This window comes from Microtus ochrogaster, chromosome 6, assembly GCF_000317375.1.
Source record: "Microtus ochrogaster isolate Prairie Vole_2 chromosome 6, MicOch1.0, whole genome shotgun sequence".
Classification (NCBI taxonomy): Eukaryota; Metazoa; Chordata; class Mammalia; order Rodentia; family Cricetidae; genus Microtus; species Microtus ochrogaster.
In genome coordinates, this window is record NC_022013.1 from 62,035,226 (window position 1) to 62,053,475 (window position 18,250).

Consider the following 18,250-nt stretch of genomic DNA (forward strand, 5'->3'; position numbering starts at 1 on the left):
GTGTGTGTGTGCATGTGTGTGTGTGCGTGTGTGCATGTGGAAGCCAAGAGGACAACCACATGTGTCATTCAGCAGCAACGGTTTGTCTTTTTGGAGACTTCTCCCACTGTCCAAAAGGCTGATCAAGGAGCCCCAAAGATCCATTTGCTTCCCCAGTGTTGGGGTTCCACCACCACACCTAGCACTTTTATGTGTATGACAGGGGTCAAACGCAGGATTTTATGCTCGCAAGGCAATCACTTTACCTACTCGAATTATCTCTCCAATCTTCTTGACAAATTTTGAGTAGTAAAGAGGCCCAGGGAAGAGGAAGCATTTCAAGTTATGTTAGTGTACTGTGGTTAGTATCAAATCCAAGTTTAGATTCATTCTTAGTCTGAGGCTTTCTGGGTTTTTTGTTTATTTGTTTGTTTGGTTAGTTGGTTGGTTGGTTGGTTGGTTGGTTGGTTGGTTGGTTGGTTGGTTGGTTGGTTGGTTGGTTGGTTGGTTTGTGAAACCAAGAAGTCTCCTTGGATTAAAATTATTTCTGCTTCACAACCAGGGATGTCTCATTATCTGGATATTTTCTGAATATTTCCTGAGTCTGAGGAAGAGATGCCCTGCCTTTTGCCAAAGGCTGGACTTTTATTCTTTTTCTTCCAAACTTTGCCTCAGCAATATCACCCTCATTTCCTGGCTCATTGTCGTCCTTCTGTGGCCTCACTGGAGTTCACAGAGCCAGAACACACAGGAAAACTCATAGAAGCAGAACCCAGCTCATCTTTCTACGCGTTACCCATGCTATATTAAGCACAGCATTAGCATCGCACGATGCAGAGGAGGAAAATCCTCTAAGAAAACATAACCTTTATGAGCCGATTTGTCTTCCTCCTCTTCCAACCTAAGTGCAATATCTGGAGCACAAACTCTGCCCTAAATTCATCCCTGGGCTTTCTGAAGTCGGTCTCCAGGCAGGCATTTTCTAGGAGCTGCCCCTCCCACTGAAGCTGGGACTCCCTCGCTCTCATCTCTGGCCCCCTTCTGCCCTTGTGACCACCGTCTCCAGCGCCCTGCTCTGTATGAGTGCTTTCATCATTGCTTCCTTCTCTGGGCTTCTGAATCATTTTCACTGCATCTTTTAATGGGAGATGCAACTCTCCCCCTCCCTTTAATGGGTCTTGGTGCAGAACACTTCCCCTCCTGATTCTCAAGGCAAGAGCAGGGTTAGTACATCCCTTTCATAACCACAAAGCTTCTAATGGGTGAGCTCTGAACAGTCAAGGCTGTGGCATCCAGACACATTATCTGTTAGTAACAAAGTGCGTGTTTGCATTGGTTCCTATAAATTCCAGGAAATCCAGGGGTAAGGCACAGGCTTCAAACACAATGCCGTCAAGACTCCGGCTCCATGTCTCAGCTGTGCTCTTCCACTCTGCCCCTCCACATCTTGGTTTTGTGCTCAGTCTGACCCCCTTCACTGTCATCGGCATCGGCAACTTAGATGTTTGTTTACACTATTAGCATGACGCTAAATATTTTTGCACGAACTTCCTACCTCTATCCAATTAAACTGAAACCCTATTAAATTTATACACGCCGTCTTTACAAGTGAGGAAACAATCTCAAAGACTAAGCTGAGCCAAGTTCCGCAGCTGGGAATGGAACCCGGGCAATCTATCTCTAAAGATGTTACTTTCAATCGCCACCAAGGATAAGCAGAAATGGAGAAAGTGGGCCCTGCTGACACCACACTGCCAGTTCTGCTCACAGAGTCCTTGAACGTTGAGTGTATCAAAGGTAAAAGGAAAAACTGGGATTGGCAGGATTGCTATACACACACTATAGAGGGGTATCATTCTAAAGTCTCCAAGGAGGGTAGGAAATACGTAGCAAACAAGTGTTAGTGACCTGTTCAGGAATGGCACCAAGTTCCGACTTTCACTACAGGTCATCAGAGGTTCTGAATGAGACACGTCCAGGGCTCATGTAAAGTCCCTTCCCAGCTGTCCTAAGAGCCCCCATGGACAGCCACTCTGTAGTAAAGCCAGCTATTGCTTTGGGCATTCTTCTTTTCGTTAGTCTGCCTGGGTTCAGCCCCAACCCTGCCATTTGTTATTTGTGACTCTGGGCGAAGTCTTCCCCTCTTAGCTTTGCCTCAGCTGCATTAAAAGCCGGCGCTGATAACTAACAGCACCTCCTCCATGAGATCATCACGCATGTTAAAGGAGATGCCATACATGAAAGCTTAACCCAGTGTTTCGCACCCGATCTGCACCGGTGCCATCATTTATTTCAGGCGCACGCGGGCAACACTTGGCAAGCTGAAGTAACCTTTTGATTTCTTATTTATCAAACAAGCATGTGATAGGCAGAGAGGCACGTTAGAAGGGAAAGTGATCCTAAGACTGCAGATGTTTGCCTGGAAAAGACAAGAGCCTAGACCTCTCCCTACCCCAACTTCATGCCACCTCCTTCTAGAAGCTCCACAGGAGCTGAACTGGGTGCGTTCTATGACTGTTCCCCTGGACCCTGGCTAGGCTTTTGCAGAAGGGGGAGAAAAATCATGCCAATAGTCAATATTTGTTCTACTAAATAACCTGAGCAAGAGATTTTCTTCCCTAGACTGGTTCCCTGGCAAAGACTGAGGTAGTCATCGTCTATCTCAAGCAAGTGTGCCCTCACTGTGTTCCTTACTCCCTGTCGACACAGAAGAAAGAACGTGTTCTACTACAGCTTGAGGAATGGCAGAGGGGTAGAAAGGACTTCTGCTTCCGCCGAACCCTTTTATCCTCAGATGTAACTAGAAACAGTAGGCACCCAAGTAACTCTTAGGTGATACTCCACCAAGATCTTTGGTGGCCCTTTCGCAAATGTCTGAATTTTAGCACCAGATTTGACCTGCAATTACAAAAAAATAAAATGAAACAACTGTCTGAAGTGAACTGGAAAACATAAACATAATGAGATAAAAGTCCTTAGTAAGAATGTTTAATACATATTTCACTACGACACTTAATATTATTCAACTCCTTTCAAGTAACCTAGTCTTGAAGGTGCAAGGAAGCTCTCCACCTCAGTCCGCTGTGTCTCAATGCATGTAGGGAACGTGTTTAATCCGTCGACACGGTTCTGCCTCGGCAACAGGTATACTCTCCCCTAAGCCCCCACAAAGGTTCCTGACGCCCCAGCAGAAACTGAATGGCTGAAAACACATCTCTCCTTCCCCAAATTTCATTCACCTCATTAACTACTAGGAACTTGTTTCTGATACACAATAATGCTTGATATCAAACAGTCGGATCTATACATGGGTTCTTCATGTAGACACTGTTAGATGCTCTGGAAGTTTAGAGATGAGGAGGTGAAATATACAGAGTTCAGGTTACACACATTTTCCCCTGTGAAATTATGACGTTTCCATTGGCACCTCAAAAAGTACATGGTTTTTAAGTCCAGTGTCCAAAAGTACATAATTTTAAATTTTTAAAGGCATTTTTTTTAGTATTTTCTGTTTTTCTAAAGGGGGGCAGTCTCTAAATCTGGTCTACACGTATGTATTATCTAGCTTTTCAATCTCATATACATTTTTACTGCAACTGGTGTCAGGACTCTTTGAAGAAGTACTAACCATACATGGCTCTTTCTAAAAGTTCTTCCAAGAAACACATTCTTATTTAGATAATATTTAGATAATATGCACTCAGGAACATTATCTTGAGATTTTTTTTTTTAGAACTCAAGCTGTACACTCTTAAAATAGAAAACAGCAAATTTTAACATACCTAGTTCTAAGACTCTAGATCCTATGGAGCACCAAGTCCCACCTACTAACGTAAGATACAATTCCCACTGAAACTAAGGAAGTGTACAGAAGGTAGGTAATGGTTCTGAATTTCCCACAAAGATGCAATCTGATAATAAAGAACCATTTTTGCTAAAATATGATTTCAGCAATTCTTTCTAGTATCATCTGATACAAACTTCTGTGATTTCCCCAATGGTCATAGAAAGAAAAAATAATAAACTGGGTGTGGAGGTCTAGAAGCCAGAAAGCTGTTGAAATGGCAGCCCAAGACAGAGGCAATAGTTATTAAATTTACAGACCATCAAAGTCTTACTTGATCTGGGTCTTTCTAATAACTGAAACAGACAAACTCCCAACTATGTGATACCATTGTTTGCCCAGCAATGGACATCACGACCCCAACACCTTGCACATACATGATCTCTTGGAAAATCTATCCATGCTGTCTATTCCTCAGAGATGTTTGCACAGGCCTATTGGGCTGTGTGGCTCTAAAAGCAGATACAGACTAAGGCTTCAGACCCAAGCTCTGAGCTGGAAGTCACAACAGAGTAGTCCCTGTTGAGCGCTTGTACAGACACTGTAAAGTTGACACTTTCTCACAAGGGCAAGGGAAATCACTTTTTCGAGAAAGGAGAGAGGGAAAGGAAGACCTTGCATTAGGGGTCATCTTCCGAATAATCCTGACCCAGCCCCTCAGGGCATGCGGCTGTCTTGTCTATCCTTTCTTCCCAGTAAGTACCCCGCTTCCGCCATCACCCTTCAATTTGGATGGATCTCTGCTACTTTTGGTCACATTCTTCCCTAAACAGGCGAGGAAATGGAGTGAGTAAGTAAACAGTCTGAATTTTCAGAGGGAATAAACAGAAGCAGAAATCAGGAAGACTGAGACCCAAGAGGAAGATCTGACAAACAGGACGTGAACCTTCCCAAAGACCAAGCCTGAATGAGGGCAGAAATCAATTCAAGAGAAAGCTGAGGGATGCCAGCAGAGGAACTTCTGGGCCAAGGGGCTTGCAAGCTGCTTCAAGTTCCTAAGAATGAACACGAGCTCAAGAAGCCTAGCTGAATGAATGAGGCTATTCTCCTTAGAACCCAGCTGCACAAAATAAAACCTGCCTGCCCCTCACGGGCCACTCGTGTTGATTCAGAGGAAAGGCTCTCCTAGGTCCTGAGTGATGATCGCTCATTCGTCTGCTACCTATAGGCTAATTGTCCTGGAGTTGCTTCTTCCCACCCTTTGTGGTAAGGTTCTCGAGCAGCTACGCCCTTCAGCTATTCTCCTTTGACCTTTTACTTGACAAGAATGCATTTGGTATCTCTTGCTTGCCCCGCCTCCTCTGCCACTCCCTGCCAGAGCTCCCTTCCTCATCACTCCTCTCCAACTTTCCTTCTTTCCCCTTTGATAGTATCACCCTCCTCCAATGTGTAACAGCCACAAATGTCTTCAAATATTTCCAAATGTCTTCTGAGGAACAAAATTTACCCCCAGTTAAGAACCACTAAGTTAACTTGATCAATATATATGGCCAAATGGGTAGTCCCTGGTTGACAAGTTAACTTGATCAATACATATTGCCAAACAGTTGATCCCCCACCAGGGAAGGAGACAAGATGAGAAGCTGCCACTCCGGACAACCGGGTGGTCCGTGGACAGCCAAGAAGACGAGATGAGAAGCTGCTGCTTTGGTCTTTGCTTCTTTCTTTCCGGCTAGAAGACAAAATGGCCGCAAGTAGCTTCTAAAACGCAGTCAAACGCTGGCTTCCCAAAGACAAGAGAGAAGAAATTGCACATGCCAGACTTCTGTTTGTCAGGCTGCCTCAGCTCTTGGCTGTGTGCCTACACTCTGCCAAAATTCTGAAATCCCAAACTTTTAAAAATGCTTTTTACAGCTTTCAAAGCCTGACCTTTAAAGCAGCTTTATCTGGGGGTTGTATGTGTGTGAGAAGGATTTATAATTCTCTACATCCCTGCAAAGCCAAGCTATTTATTGAGTTCACCTGGTGGTGGTGGTGGGAATTTGCTCACAGATGTCAATGGACCCAAAACACCACCACATGAGCGCCACCTGCAACTAATTATAGAAATTGCAATTGAGCTCTGGCCAGAAGAGAACTCACCCCATCTGTGTTGGACAATAAAATCGCCCTGGTCCTTTCCTTCTTGTCAACACAAACTTGGTTCTTAAAAACCTCTGAGAAGGTTGTCCATAGGGAACATTGCTAGGCAATGAATGTTCTGGGGACGATCAGTATTCCTGACCCTTTATCCTACCTTCCCCTCCCTATGCTTGGTTTCAATAGTACCTTTGGCACAGTGGGACTAAAGGAATCTGTTCAATGAAGCAGTCCAAAATGTTTTCTTTGGTTGCATCTGCACTACCGGAATTCCATCGCCCAACTAACACGGTCCAGAAAGAAAAGGAGAATCAGAATCATTCGGCTCTGCCAAGGTCCAGCATACCCTCCCTCGTATGGACCAAATCCTTCCAAAGAAAACATGAGAATAAAATGTAAGGCTACCCATGTGGTCTACATTCCTGCCTCTAGGGCTGACTGCAGGAGATCACTGAGGCAGAAAACCGCTGACATCTGTGACCAAGATGTAGAGCTCACTTCAAATCATTCTTACACCCTAGCAAACAAAGAAACCCACTGTGGCACGGCGCCATCTCATCCATCTTGTGAGCCAAGGAAATTCATTCTACCCTATCTACAGAAGACATTTAAAATTGCACTTCTGTCTAAGCAGGTCATCACCTAAGATTGGATAAAAGATCTTCCAGCTTTCCAGAAAACCAGGGTGGGGATGGAGGGGCACAACATCTGAGTAGCTTCAAGGTGTCTCAGGATGAGAAGGAACTTTTTTTTTTTTTTTTGGTCTTTGTAAGTTCTGGCATTCTGTGCTGTGATGGTGCTGAGTTAGATTATCCAGTGCTAACCCCATGTGCTGGTGTAACTTTGGGGAAATACGCACACAAACATGAATGCCTCAAATGGAAATAAAGTGAAGAGCCTCACGCAGAGGCAGTGTGTTGTTGAAGAGAATGCCCAGTCAACAACGATTTACATGGTCAGAGCTTTACTTCCTCGCATGAGTAGAAATCAGAGGCAGGCCACAGAGCGGGCCTATTTCTCAGCACTTCTTTTGGTCTTTAATCTGTAACTAGACCGTGGCACACACACACCCAGCCATCGCATCAATGCAGATGACAAGCAAAGAGGAGCACAGGAGAGAGAAGAGAAGAACAGCTACATAATGGGAGTGGATGGGGGATCGAGCAGCAACAGCATCTTAAGGCATAGTTAGTTTAAGATAAAGTTTCATGGTCAAGAAAGATTGAGAAATTGATAGATTAAAAAATGTAAGTGCTGTTTAACTTCAAGAGTTGGAGCATTACATATTGTGATATGTGGTATTCGCTGGTTAGGCCCGTCATGAGAAAACACCACAAACCAAGCAGCAGGTTTCATTCTCTCTCAATTCTGGAGGCTGAGATAGGAGTGTCAGCCCAGCTGCTTCCTTTGCGGGCATGCGTCCCAAGACTCTCTCCTTTGCTCAACTACAAGGTCACCCTCTGGTTGTATGTGTTCACATCCTCTCTCTGGGCATGTCTGCATCTCTGTCCAAATTTACCTTTTTATAAAGGCAACAGTCAAACTGGATTAGGGCCCATTCTGAATATTTTAGGTTGATACCTATGGAAAGGTCTTTTATCCAAATGAGGTCATTTTCAGACAACAGGAGTTAGGAATCCAACCTACCTTTAGCGAGGGAGACAAAGTTCAACCTAGAACATATGCATTATGAGTTTCCGTGGCAAATGTTTCTAGTATATGTGTCTAAAGTTTCTTTGACCAGAAAATCCTCTTTGGAAAACATCATTTCCCTGGCCACACTTTGGACATCCTTTCTTCAGGGACTTCTACCAATAGAAAGAGAGGACAGCGGGAAGACAAATCTACTGTAGTAACGCATCTGATTTAGCCCGTTTTCTGTTGCTATCGCAAAATACCAGAGACTTAATGACATACAAAGAAAACTAGGTTTATTTAGCTCATGGTTCTCATCAAAAAGTTATGTGGTGATAGCAACTCCTTGGCTCCTAGCGAATGTTCCAGTGCATTGGCACGACATGGCAAGAGACATGTTCAAGGGTGATGAGGAAACACATCAGAAAACACCAAAAGATTGGGGTGGTCTTGTTTTAAACAGCCTGCCCACACAGGAACCACCACAGCCCCTAGGAGCCAATCATCCCCATGAGCCTAAGCCAGCCTCCAGAGACCTAACCCAGTCCTTGAGAAAGACATTCCTCCACTTGTGAGGGTGAAATCGCCCCAGGACCCACTTACCTCTTAAAGATCTCACCGCCTTCCAACACAGTTACTCTAAGAGAAAAGCTTCCAGCCCATTAGCATTTAGGAGATAAACCATGTCCAGCCCACAGCAGCATCGAACCTCCAGCCCCTTAACCCTGAGGAGACCCAGCAATTCTGGATGAGCCTTCACCACACAAAGTGATGACGGTTGAGTTTCACTGCTGTCGGACTGCCCTGCTGCAGCTGCCTCACGCCCTTCTCGTCAGGATGAACTGGACCTCTGTCAGCCCCCAGCTGGTACAGCTCATCAGAGCAGGGACTCACGATCAAACGAGAACTTCAGAACAGGGTCAAATGACTCCTATTGAAAGGCCTGTAGTTATGCATAATAAAAATACTTTAAGATACATAATAAAAATAAAAATAATGATGGGGCTAGAGAATGTAACTTGTAGAATGTTGGCTTAGCATACACAAAGATGTGGGTTCAATTCCCACACCCCATAAAACTGGGTGTGGTGGTACACTCTTGTAACCCAAGCAGTCAGGAAGTAAAGCAGAAAGATGGCAAGTTCATGAGCATCCTTACCTACTTAGTGATTGCTGGGTTAGCCTGGGATACATGAAAGCCCATCTCTAAAGAAAAGAGAGAAGAGAGAGAAGAGAGGCAAGGAGGGGAGCGGAGGAGAGGGGAGAGGAGGGGAGCGGAGGAGAGAGAAGAAGAGCGCTAACAGAAATGTTACTTTCTCTCAGCTTTTCCAGTTTCAGGCTCCAAGTAAGAACTAATAAGCGATATGCTGAACATGGATCAAAAGTTCTTATTAATATTGATTTAAAGTCTACTCTCTTCTGTGGGGCTAAGTCAGAAATAGAAATGATCGCATAACCATTGCTTAAAAGCTGTACCATTCCCCAGACAGGTTTACTTACACTTCTTGGGTTACAGCTCCCAATGACCTTGTCCCAGTTCTTCACAAGATGAGTAAATATTAGATCTAGTACAGTCTCCTAGTGTGTGATGCTATTTATATTCCTGCAGAGCCTTGGCTGGCTACACACAACCTAGGAAATGTCTAAAAATTACTTCCCTTATATCTAATTTGGAAAAGAGGTCATTAGAACTACAAAGGTAATAGTGGTACAAAATATTCAGGCATATGAAAAGCCAGTAACATCTGTGCACTAAACTGCAAGATCAAATCCTTACAAAATTTCCATTTCTGAGTGTTTCAAGACAAGGTCTTTCTCTATTGCCCAAGCTGGTCTTGAACTCAGACTGAAGCTATCCTCCCAGCTGAGTCTCCCAAGTAGCTGGGACTAGAAGTGTACAGTACTCCAACCACATTTAGGGCGCTCCTGGACATCCACTCTCTACCATACGTTCTCCCTCTGATCTCTACTATCCCGGTAGATAGTAGAGATACAAAGACCAGAAACACCAGAAAGGTACTGGAGTGTACACCTGTAATTCAAGCACTCAGGAGACAGAGACAGGAGAATTGCTACAAGTTTAAGCCAATCTGGTCTATATGCCTAGTTTCAGGACAGTCAAGACTACATTGTTAAGACTCTGTCTCAGAGAGAGAGAGAGGGGGGAAGACAAAGGAATAGAATAATCCATTCATTTCTTGATAAATTGAGTAACTTGACTTCTTTATAATAGTATAATAATAATATATAATAATAATAATATTATCCCCCAACATCCAGGACAACCCTACAGGCCATCAAGTAACATCAAAACATTCATTAACAAGGTTAATATTATTTAAAATTGTATTTTCATTTGTATGTATATAAGTGTTCTGCCTACGAGTATGTATTGCATCATATGGATATCTGGTGCCCTTGAAGGCCAAAAGAGGGTGTCAGATCCCCTGGAACCGCCGATAAAGCATTAACAACCATGTGGTTGCTGGAAACCACACCCAGGTCCTCTACAAGAGCTGTCAGTGTTCTTAACCACTGAGTGCTCTCCAGTTCCTCATGATCATACTGTAAACTCCAAATAAATCTATTGCTATGATATTGAGAACATGCGCCATGGGTTCAGCCACCCCAAAGAATAAATTTCCCAGAATACTGTGCTCTGCTCTCTTGCAGTTTACAAAAGCACATCACACAACGGAGGCATGGATGACAACAAAGAACTGTGTAGCCGAGCACTCTGAACTCTGCCTTACACACATGAAGCTAGCCTTGCATCCAGGCATTCTGGCTTACATACATAAAGCGAGCCCCGTAGCCTGGATTTTGGCTTATACACATTAATCTAGCCCTGCATACATTAATCTAACCCTATACACATGTGTATGGAATTGCACACGTTAAGGTAGCCTCACCCATGCACGCTGCATTACACACATTAAGATAGCCTCCACCCATGTGCTCTGGACTGCTCACATTCAGCTAGCCCCACACAGATGCACTCTGAATTATACACATGGCCCATGACTCCAGGATTGCAACTCCAGCAGATGTATTTATACCCATGTATTCATATCCACATGCATATTCCTGTGTCGCTGAAAAGAAGATATGGGAAGTAAAGAAGGGATGGAGTATCCATCCAGGAACCTGATGATCATCAACACTTTGCTCGTAAGAAATCTGGGGCTACCTACCCATTGGCCCTGTAGTTCCAGAACTTTCTCTAACACTGGGAAAGAGTTCAACAGCCTCCCTTCGAATTGGAGATGGTCTCAGCTACCATGGATAGAACCAAGAGGACATCAGAGCCACGCCCTCTATAAACTGTACCTGAGGGAACATGTCTGTGCTGGCTGGGGACAACTCTATAAAAACATGAATGTCATCGGCAAGAGCACACAAGTTCCTCCGCTCCCTCCTATAATGGCTCTGCCTCCCACTTCTCTTCATGTGGCACAGGTCAAATGTTTTCAATTCTAACGTCTAACGTCCGTGGACAAGTGACATTTGCAGCTGCGGCTTCTGGCTGTTGTGAACCACAGTCAAGTGTCTCTTAAGACTTTCATGTCCCTTTCTTACATACAGAAACAGCTGCTATGCTTCCCTTACCTTTAAAAGGAGAGTGCAGTTATGTTGTAGTAAACGGTGCTGATAATGTTTAAAAGTGTTCCCCCAAAAATGTTAAAGGCTTTGTTAAAGGTGATGCACTTGGAAGATGGTGGGGCTTAGGCATTCACTGAATGTGTCACTGAAGGCATTCCCTTGAAGGGGGTCATGAAGCCCTGGCTGAAGAGTATGCTCCTCCACAGACTCTCCACCACTGCCACCCACTGTGCCCATCAGAGGCCCAGAACAACGGCTCCACCCAATCTTGGACTGAAACCTCTCAAACCATGACTTGAAACAAACCTTTGCTCTCTGCAATTACCTGTGTCAGGTAATAACACAGGTAAAAATTAGAAACAGCATCAAACCCATTTCTAGGAAAAATAAGTTCCTGGTTAAGAATAAAAATCCTAAATAAACCGAATTCCTAATCATTCCATTAGGGCTTATTATTCTTTTCCTCCACCATGACCTTCCCGTTCTACTAGCACTCTCTCTGCTCAATGCCCCCTTCATAGGTAGCGACCAGAAAGTCAAGAGCCTCCTCAAACCTTAAAGGCTCTGCCACTTCCCAACCGGGCAAAAAAATCTGGGCAAGCCCTGCAGTCTCTCCACATCAGCGTTTCCCTTTAAGATAAGGAAACCTCTAGTGCTGGCCTCAGATGACTGGTTGATGACATTCAGAGCGTTCCGCTGGTGACACGGGGGTCACTATAACCGCAACAGATGGCCACTGGTGATGGCAGCACTAAAATGTGAGCAGCGACAGGAGTCTCGGCTGCTTCCCAAACTTTATTTCCTCTAGGTTCACTATTTTTCAATGATTTGTTTGTTTGCCCATTTTGGCTCCTTGGACATGCATAACCAAGGCTGACCTTGAACTTACTACATAACCAAGGACAAATTTAACCCTGGATCTTCCTTCCTCCACCTCCCAAGTGCTGGCACTATCAGCATTTTCCACCACGCCCGACGAGCACCACTTTTAGGACAAACCTAAAAAAGCCTACAGATTCAGTTACTAACACTCTGTCTATCATCTCTGTCTTAGAGGAGAAGACTCCACCCCCACTTCCTCCTGACACAGCCAGGAGAATTAAGACGTCAGTGTGACATCTTCAAGAATCTCTTGCCCTGGGATAGCAATTCTCAAAGCCAAGCTTCCAGATGTAGAAGACCTGGATCCTCGTGTCGCTACATAGAAAAGATCTGACATGGAGAGTCACTTGACTTGCTTCATACCTTAGGAAATAAGAAATAAATGTCGGAGGCCAGGTATGGTGGTGTACACCTTGAATCCCAGAACTCAAGAGGCAGAAGCAGGTGGATGTCTGAGTTCAAAGCCAGTCTGGTCTACAGAGTGGGTTCTAGACCAGCCAAGGATACATAGCAAGATGCCGGAAAGGAAAAAAGGAAGGGAGGGAGGGAGGGAGGGAAGGAAGGAGGGAGGAAGGAAGGGAGGAAGGGAGGGAGGGAGAATATTTTGTGTTAAGTCACTAAGATTTGAGGTCTATTGTCACCCCAGAAGAACATATCCTATCCTGAGCAAGAGGGATGCATATACCTCTAAAAAGGACCCTGATATACTTCTAAAGGGAATAAAAGAAGCCTCTATTAAAAAATAAAAATAAATTTACTTCATTATATTCATTTTACTTTGTCTCATCCACATATTTTGTAAACATCAAAGAAGACATGCTGACACTGTAGCATAATGTAATTTACAAATAAGCACACATATATAAATATGGATTGGTGCTCAGCCATAAACTCAATGACAGAAGCAGAGGCTAAAAGTCATTTTAGAGCTGACAGACCAGAGACCCTTCAAGCTTTCTGCCACTGATTTCATCATTGCTGAATGCTTTAACTACATAAAAATGAAAAAGCTATAGAGAGGAGAAAAGCAATGTGGAGCAGAGGGGAAATGCACATTGCAGTAACATGTTCACAGAGCGTTCAGGAGCCAGCAAATCAGAACACAGCAGAGACAGTGGTGGGGAAAAGAAGGGAGCTTCTGTCCCAGGGGAAACGATCACATTCTCCAGTATCTGAAGAGCAGCACCAGCTCCTCCAGATAATGAGATCAGGTGACTTCTCACAGCACACAGAAAGCCACAAGGATCAGATCCTTGCACAAGTCAGAAACGCATCCACAGCTGCTTAGCTCCAAAGTGCTAGCGTCAGAGAATCAGGGGGAGGGTCAGCAGATGAGACCCACCAAAAGGCAAAAAGCAACACTAGGCCGACGGCAAGACCAGCTGTCAGCCATTAGTTCGGCCGGTTGGGATTATCCCAGACTTCTAACAGAGTAAAATGCCACCAGGGAGTTCATGGGCCCAAGGGCACAACACCCTTTCTCCCCCTTAGCGCTCTCTCTACAGTAAGAAACTGAGATTTAGGCATAGGTGCATCTGATTCCAAAGCACTTGTGAAAACAATACCATGTAAACAGGCCTCATATGATACAGAAACAGACGCTGACCGGGCTGAAAGGGAAATGATGTCGGGGAAACTAACCGTGGGAAGGAAGAGGAAGAAACCTCAGCACTGTGCAGGGCGACCACGGATGGAGCACATAGCTCGGATGTGGAAGGAAGTGGTACAAGATGAGACTGGCCCAGGTCTTCCAGAAGGTGCCATGGGCTCAGTCAAGGAGGCACAATGCCTTCTGGAGATGATGAGCTTTGAGAAGGGAACAGGGGCTGTAAGCAGGGGAATGGCCACTGGGTGGTGGCGGCGCCTTTAATCCCAGGACTCCGGAGGCAGGCGGACCTCCGTGTGTTTGAGGCCAGCCTGGTCTACAAAGCAAGTTCCAGGACAGACTCCAAAGCTACAGAGAAACCCAGTCTCAAAGAAAACAAATAAAAAAGGGGGTGGGGGTGACAAAATTCATGAAGAATCTGGGAAACTAATTTCACTAATTAAACCATAAGATAGAAGATGGATCAAAGACTAAGGCACCTTGAGCATAGTCGATAAATACTGAATGGATAAAGGCTGAAGACCAAGCTAAGGAAAGTTTCCCTTACCTGGTAAGGGAAACCCATTCTTCCCAATTCTGTTTCATGTTGTTGGGTTGGCTACTTAGAGAATGCTGCTCCTTCTAAGAAACAATGCTGGTTCAACAGCAAAAAGATAACAAACAATAAACCATCACCAATCAAGTGTGACCTTTTAATGTAAAATGTTTACTCATGCAGAGGCTATCATTTTCCTCTTCTATGCTGAGGGGGACATCTGAACTGCTGTTCCAACTGCTGAAAAAGAGAACAAAATTAACCACGTACAAGTTGGCAATGAGGATCAATCCTCCCCCATTCTGCAACTATGTGGAAGGGTTACTGGAGTAAGGAAATCAATCAATACACTATAGCACTTCCGGGGCTCTGCTGTGGCATCCAAATGAAACATATTAAGCTGTAACCTTCTTGGTGGTACCCAACTTCCTTGATACACACAGTAAGCCTGGAGCCATCCGCAAAGCCTGGGAACACTGACAATCAGAACCTACCTGGTTTTCTTCGTGAGAAACCCTCATCTGCTCCTTGAGGACAGACATCCGAGCTGCCTCCTCTTTCCTCAGCACTCTCTCCTTCTTGAGCTCGGGACTCCAGAAAGTCTTGATGCTGTTCATGGACGATCCCAGTTTGCTGTCCTTAATGTCAAGCTCCTTCCGGAGGAGGTCATTCTCTCTCTGCAGCTCTTTGAGCTGGGCTTGAAGATCCAACATGGTGCTGTCTCTTACCTGCCTCAACATGGAGGGCACCTGGTGGTGGTGGTGATGGGATGAGCCGCTCAGCCCCCCGTGTTGATCCGTATAGGAAAGAACGTCCGTATGGGAAAGTCCAGCGGACGCAATATTGGGACTACTCCCCATGGCTGTGACCCGGCCTCCGTACACAGCTCGATTCGTGGCCCTGCCCAGAGTCATCGTACCCTTTGGGTAAGTTGTGGACGCCACCCCTTCATGGTCACTCAAGTACATGGGTCCAGATGTGGCATAGGCTGCATTAAGGGACTGGATATTCTCCATAGACAGAGTCTTGCCTGTCCCTCCGCCTCCCCCGCTGCTTGTTCTTCGGTGGCCCAACCGAGGAGACCTTGGCAAACGAGGTGATCTGGAAGGGCTACCTTCCAGATTAGTGATGGTTCTTGCACTTCCATACATTTTTCTTCTGTGATGTGGTGCTATTCAAGAGAAGAGATGCTAGGCAACCTTAGAGTTTAAACCAATTCCTCCACGGGCCAGAATTCTCACCACATTCTGTATAGCTTGTGCCGGGAAATGGCTCCACTCAGAGATCTGCAAAACAGAGAAAGGATAATTAAAAACAAACTTCTTCAGAACTCTAACTACAGTTGCATCATGTCTTAAAATATATTGATAGTAGTAGAATACTCTTCTAGAAATCACAGGGTCCTGGGTTCAAGTCTCAGCATTGAAAATAAAATCTATATAGATAAGACAGACAGAATGATAGATGAATGATAGATAGATAGATAGATAGATTGATAGATAGATAGATAGATAGATAGACGATAGATAGACAATAGACAGACAGAGAGACAGACAGACAGACAGACAGACAGATAGATAGATAGATAGATAGATGATAATGATAAGTGAGTGGCAAAAATGATTGACGGATGATAGATGATAGAAAGAGTAAAGTGCTTCCCATATATCTACTTTAGAAAGAAAAGTAATCCCAAAACACTTCATACTACATGTAAACTTTTAAAACAAATTTTCCCACCCTGACCCCAAAGTCAAAAGTGATCCAAACAGAAAGGAAATTCTTTTTTCCATAGGAAAATGAAGTTCTCCCTCTTGATTTATGCTAAGTATGGTTTGGAAATCCAAAAAGTTCACCATTTAGACTTTAGCAGTAAAATAATCCATCTTTGGGGCATGGCCCTCAAATACACATAGCTTAAAATAATGATGGTGAGGACGTGCTGCTCCCTTGGGTGTCTAATATCTGACCTATGCACCGTCCTTTCTCTTCCTGCTCGGTTCAGGGATCACAAGAGCTCCCTTGTACTGCACCCTGCACAACCCTCTCGAGGCCGTCCTACCATGCACCTGCCGCTGACACGGGATTTGGAGCTCACTCCGCCTCAGAGCTAGAATTAAGAGGTATGTCAACCAGCAGAACACGTGCATATGTGGTCAGAGTCTCAGAGCTGTTACCAGGGAAACAGCCGTCCTTCCTGACTCTTCCTGTCAAACACCTTCCAGGCTGGCCATCTGAGAGTTCTTTTCCACATTAGCTGACCTTAATCTTCATATGAACCTCCTTGCACACAAATAAAAATGGCACAGGAGAACAATGCCAGGGGATTAAAGCTGAAGTTCCTGGCCCCCTAACTCCTAAAAAACAGGAAGAGAGGCTCCCTAAGATGGTGAGCCAAGTATATCAGGACAATTTTCATGTAGCTGGGGCCGCAGGGTTGCAATTATCACTTCAATGCTGGGCCTCAAAAGGCCTTAATGGGGGCCTCACGGCCTCCTGCTTTCAGGGAATATTCAGTGTGTTTTGCTTTCCTTCATTTGGCAATAGGAGGACAGAGTCTAAAGAGGGGCAAACTCCACCTAATACAGACGAGATGGTGACCTTAGGCAAATTTTAAAAACTGTCACCGTTTTTACTCTTCAGTAGCTAAAATGCAGATATATACCATCTAACTCATTACTTCATAGACCAGATGCTACCTATAAAATACCTAGTTGCTACCTAACATAAAAGTCAATAAACAGCTTTTATAAAAATAAAGAAATAGTTTCTATTTAGTGTCTCAATGAGATTAAAACATTAAAAACAACACATCAAGGCAATGTTTATTTTCATCTACCTATCATTTATCTCTGCTCTCACATCTAGACACCCTTTCTAGTAATGCAATCTCTATTTTCCCTAAAGGAGCACTTTCTAAACCCATACTCCCAGTTCTTAAGGACTCAAGGCTGCCTCCCACGACTCCATCCTGGAAGGCATCAGAGGTGAAAATATAATCCAAGCCTGTCTAATGGTTATACTCCATTCCAAACATGGTAAGTAGTTCAAAGAATGTTGCATGACTCTCACTGGTCCCAAAAGACCCCATATCATGACTTCAGGCAGAACAGATAGTAAAGAGGAGGTCACCTTACTTTAGAACTAGTTGTTTACAAGATGGGACTCTGGAAGTGATGGCTGAATGCTCAGCCCCAAATTGGGAATCTACATATGTCCTTAAGGCTCTGGAAAGATTACAGAAGACGCAGAAAGAAAGGAGTGATCGGAGGACAACAGAGGTGGCACAGAACACTGACTCCCAGGTACTCCTGTGACTCCCAGGTACTCCTGTGACTGAGATCACCGGCCAAGATCAGCACATGACTGGGCCAGAGACCCGTGTGCTCCCATCCCTCGCTGAAGGTCTACAGGCAGTTTACAGTTAATGAGGAAAAGATTTTTCTCAGTGATGTAGCCTTAAGTAACCCTTAGTAAACTCAATGGCTCATTAGCAAAGAAGACACAGGGATGGGAAGATCACTCAGTGGCTAAGTGGGTAAAAGTGTTTGCCTTGCAAACTTGATGACCTGAATTTTATCTCCAGGGTCCATAGTAGAGGGAGAGAACCAACTCTCAAGGGAGTTGTCCTCTGAGCTCTACAGGTGTGCCACACTCACATCCACACATATAAACTCACATACACACATACACACTCACCTACACAATACACACGTACACACTCACCTACACACATATAAACTCACACACACACACTCACCTACACACATATAAACTCACATACACACATACACACTCACCTACACAATACACACATGCACACTCACCTACACACATAAAAACTCACACACGCACATACACACTCACCTACACACATATAAACTCACACACACATATACACACTCACCTACACACATACACACTCACACACACATACACACTCACACACACATATACACTCACCTACACAATACACACATATAAACTCACACACACATACACACTCACATCCACACATATAAACTCACATACACACATACACACTCACCTACACACATATAAACTCACACACACACTCACCTACACA

General features: G+C 44.5%; 1 protein-coding gene across 13 annotated transcripts in view; it reads right to left on the reverse strand.

Annotated features, from left to right (window-relative positions):
• The window catches only part of Erc2 (ELKS/RAB6-interacting/CAST family member 2), a 907,844-nt gene that overhangs the window by 855,374 nt on the left and 34,220 nt on the right, over nucleotides 1-18,250 (reverse strand). For all 13 annotated transcript variants that reach the window (XR_003377058.1, XR_003377054.1, XR_003377057.1 and 10 more), the window contains exon 2: nucleotides 14,658-15,449. Coding sequence is in view for 2 of the 13 variants with exons in the window: in XM_026779811.1 (XP_026635612.1) it covers nucleotides 14,658-15,314 (657 nt within the window). In the remaining 11 variants the exon portion in view is untranslated. The remainder of the gene's footprint in view (nucleotides 1-14,657; nucleotides 15,450-18,250) is intronic.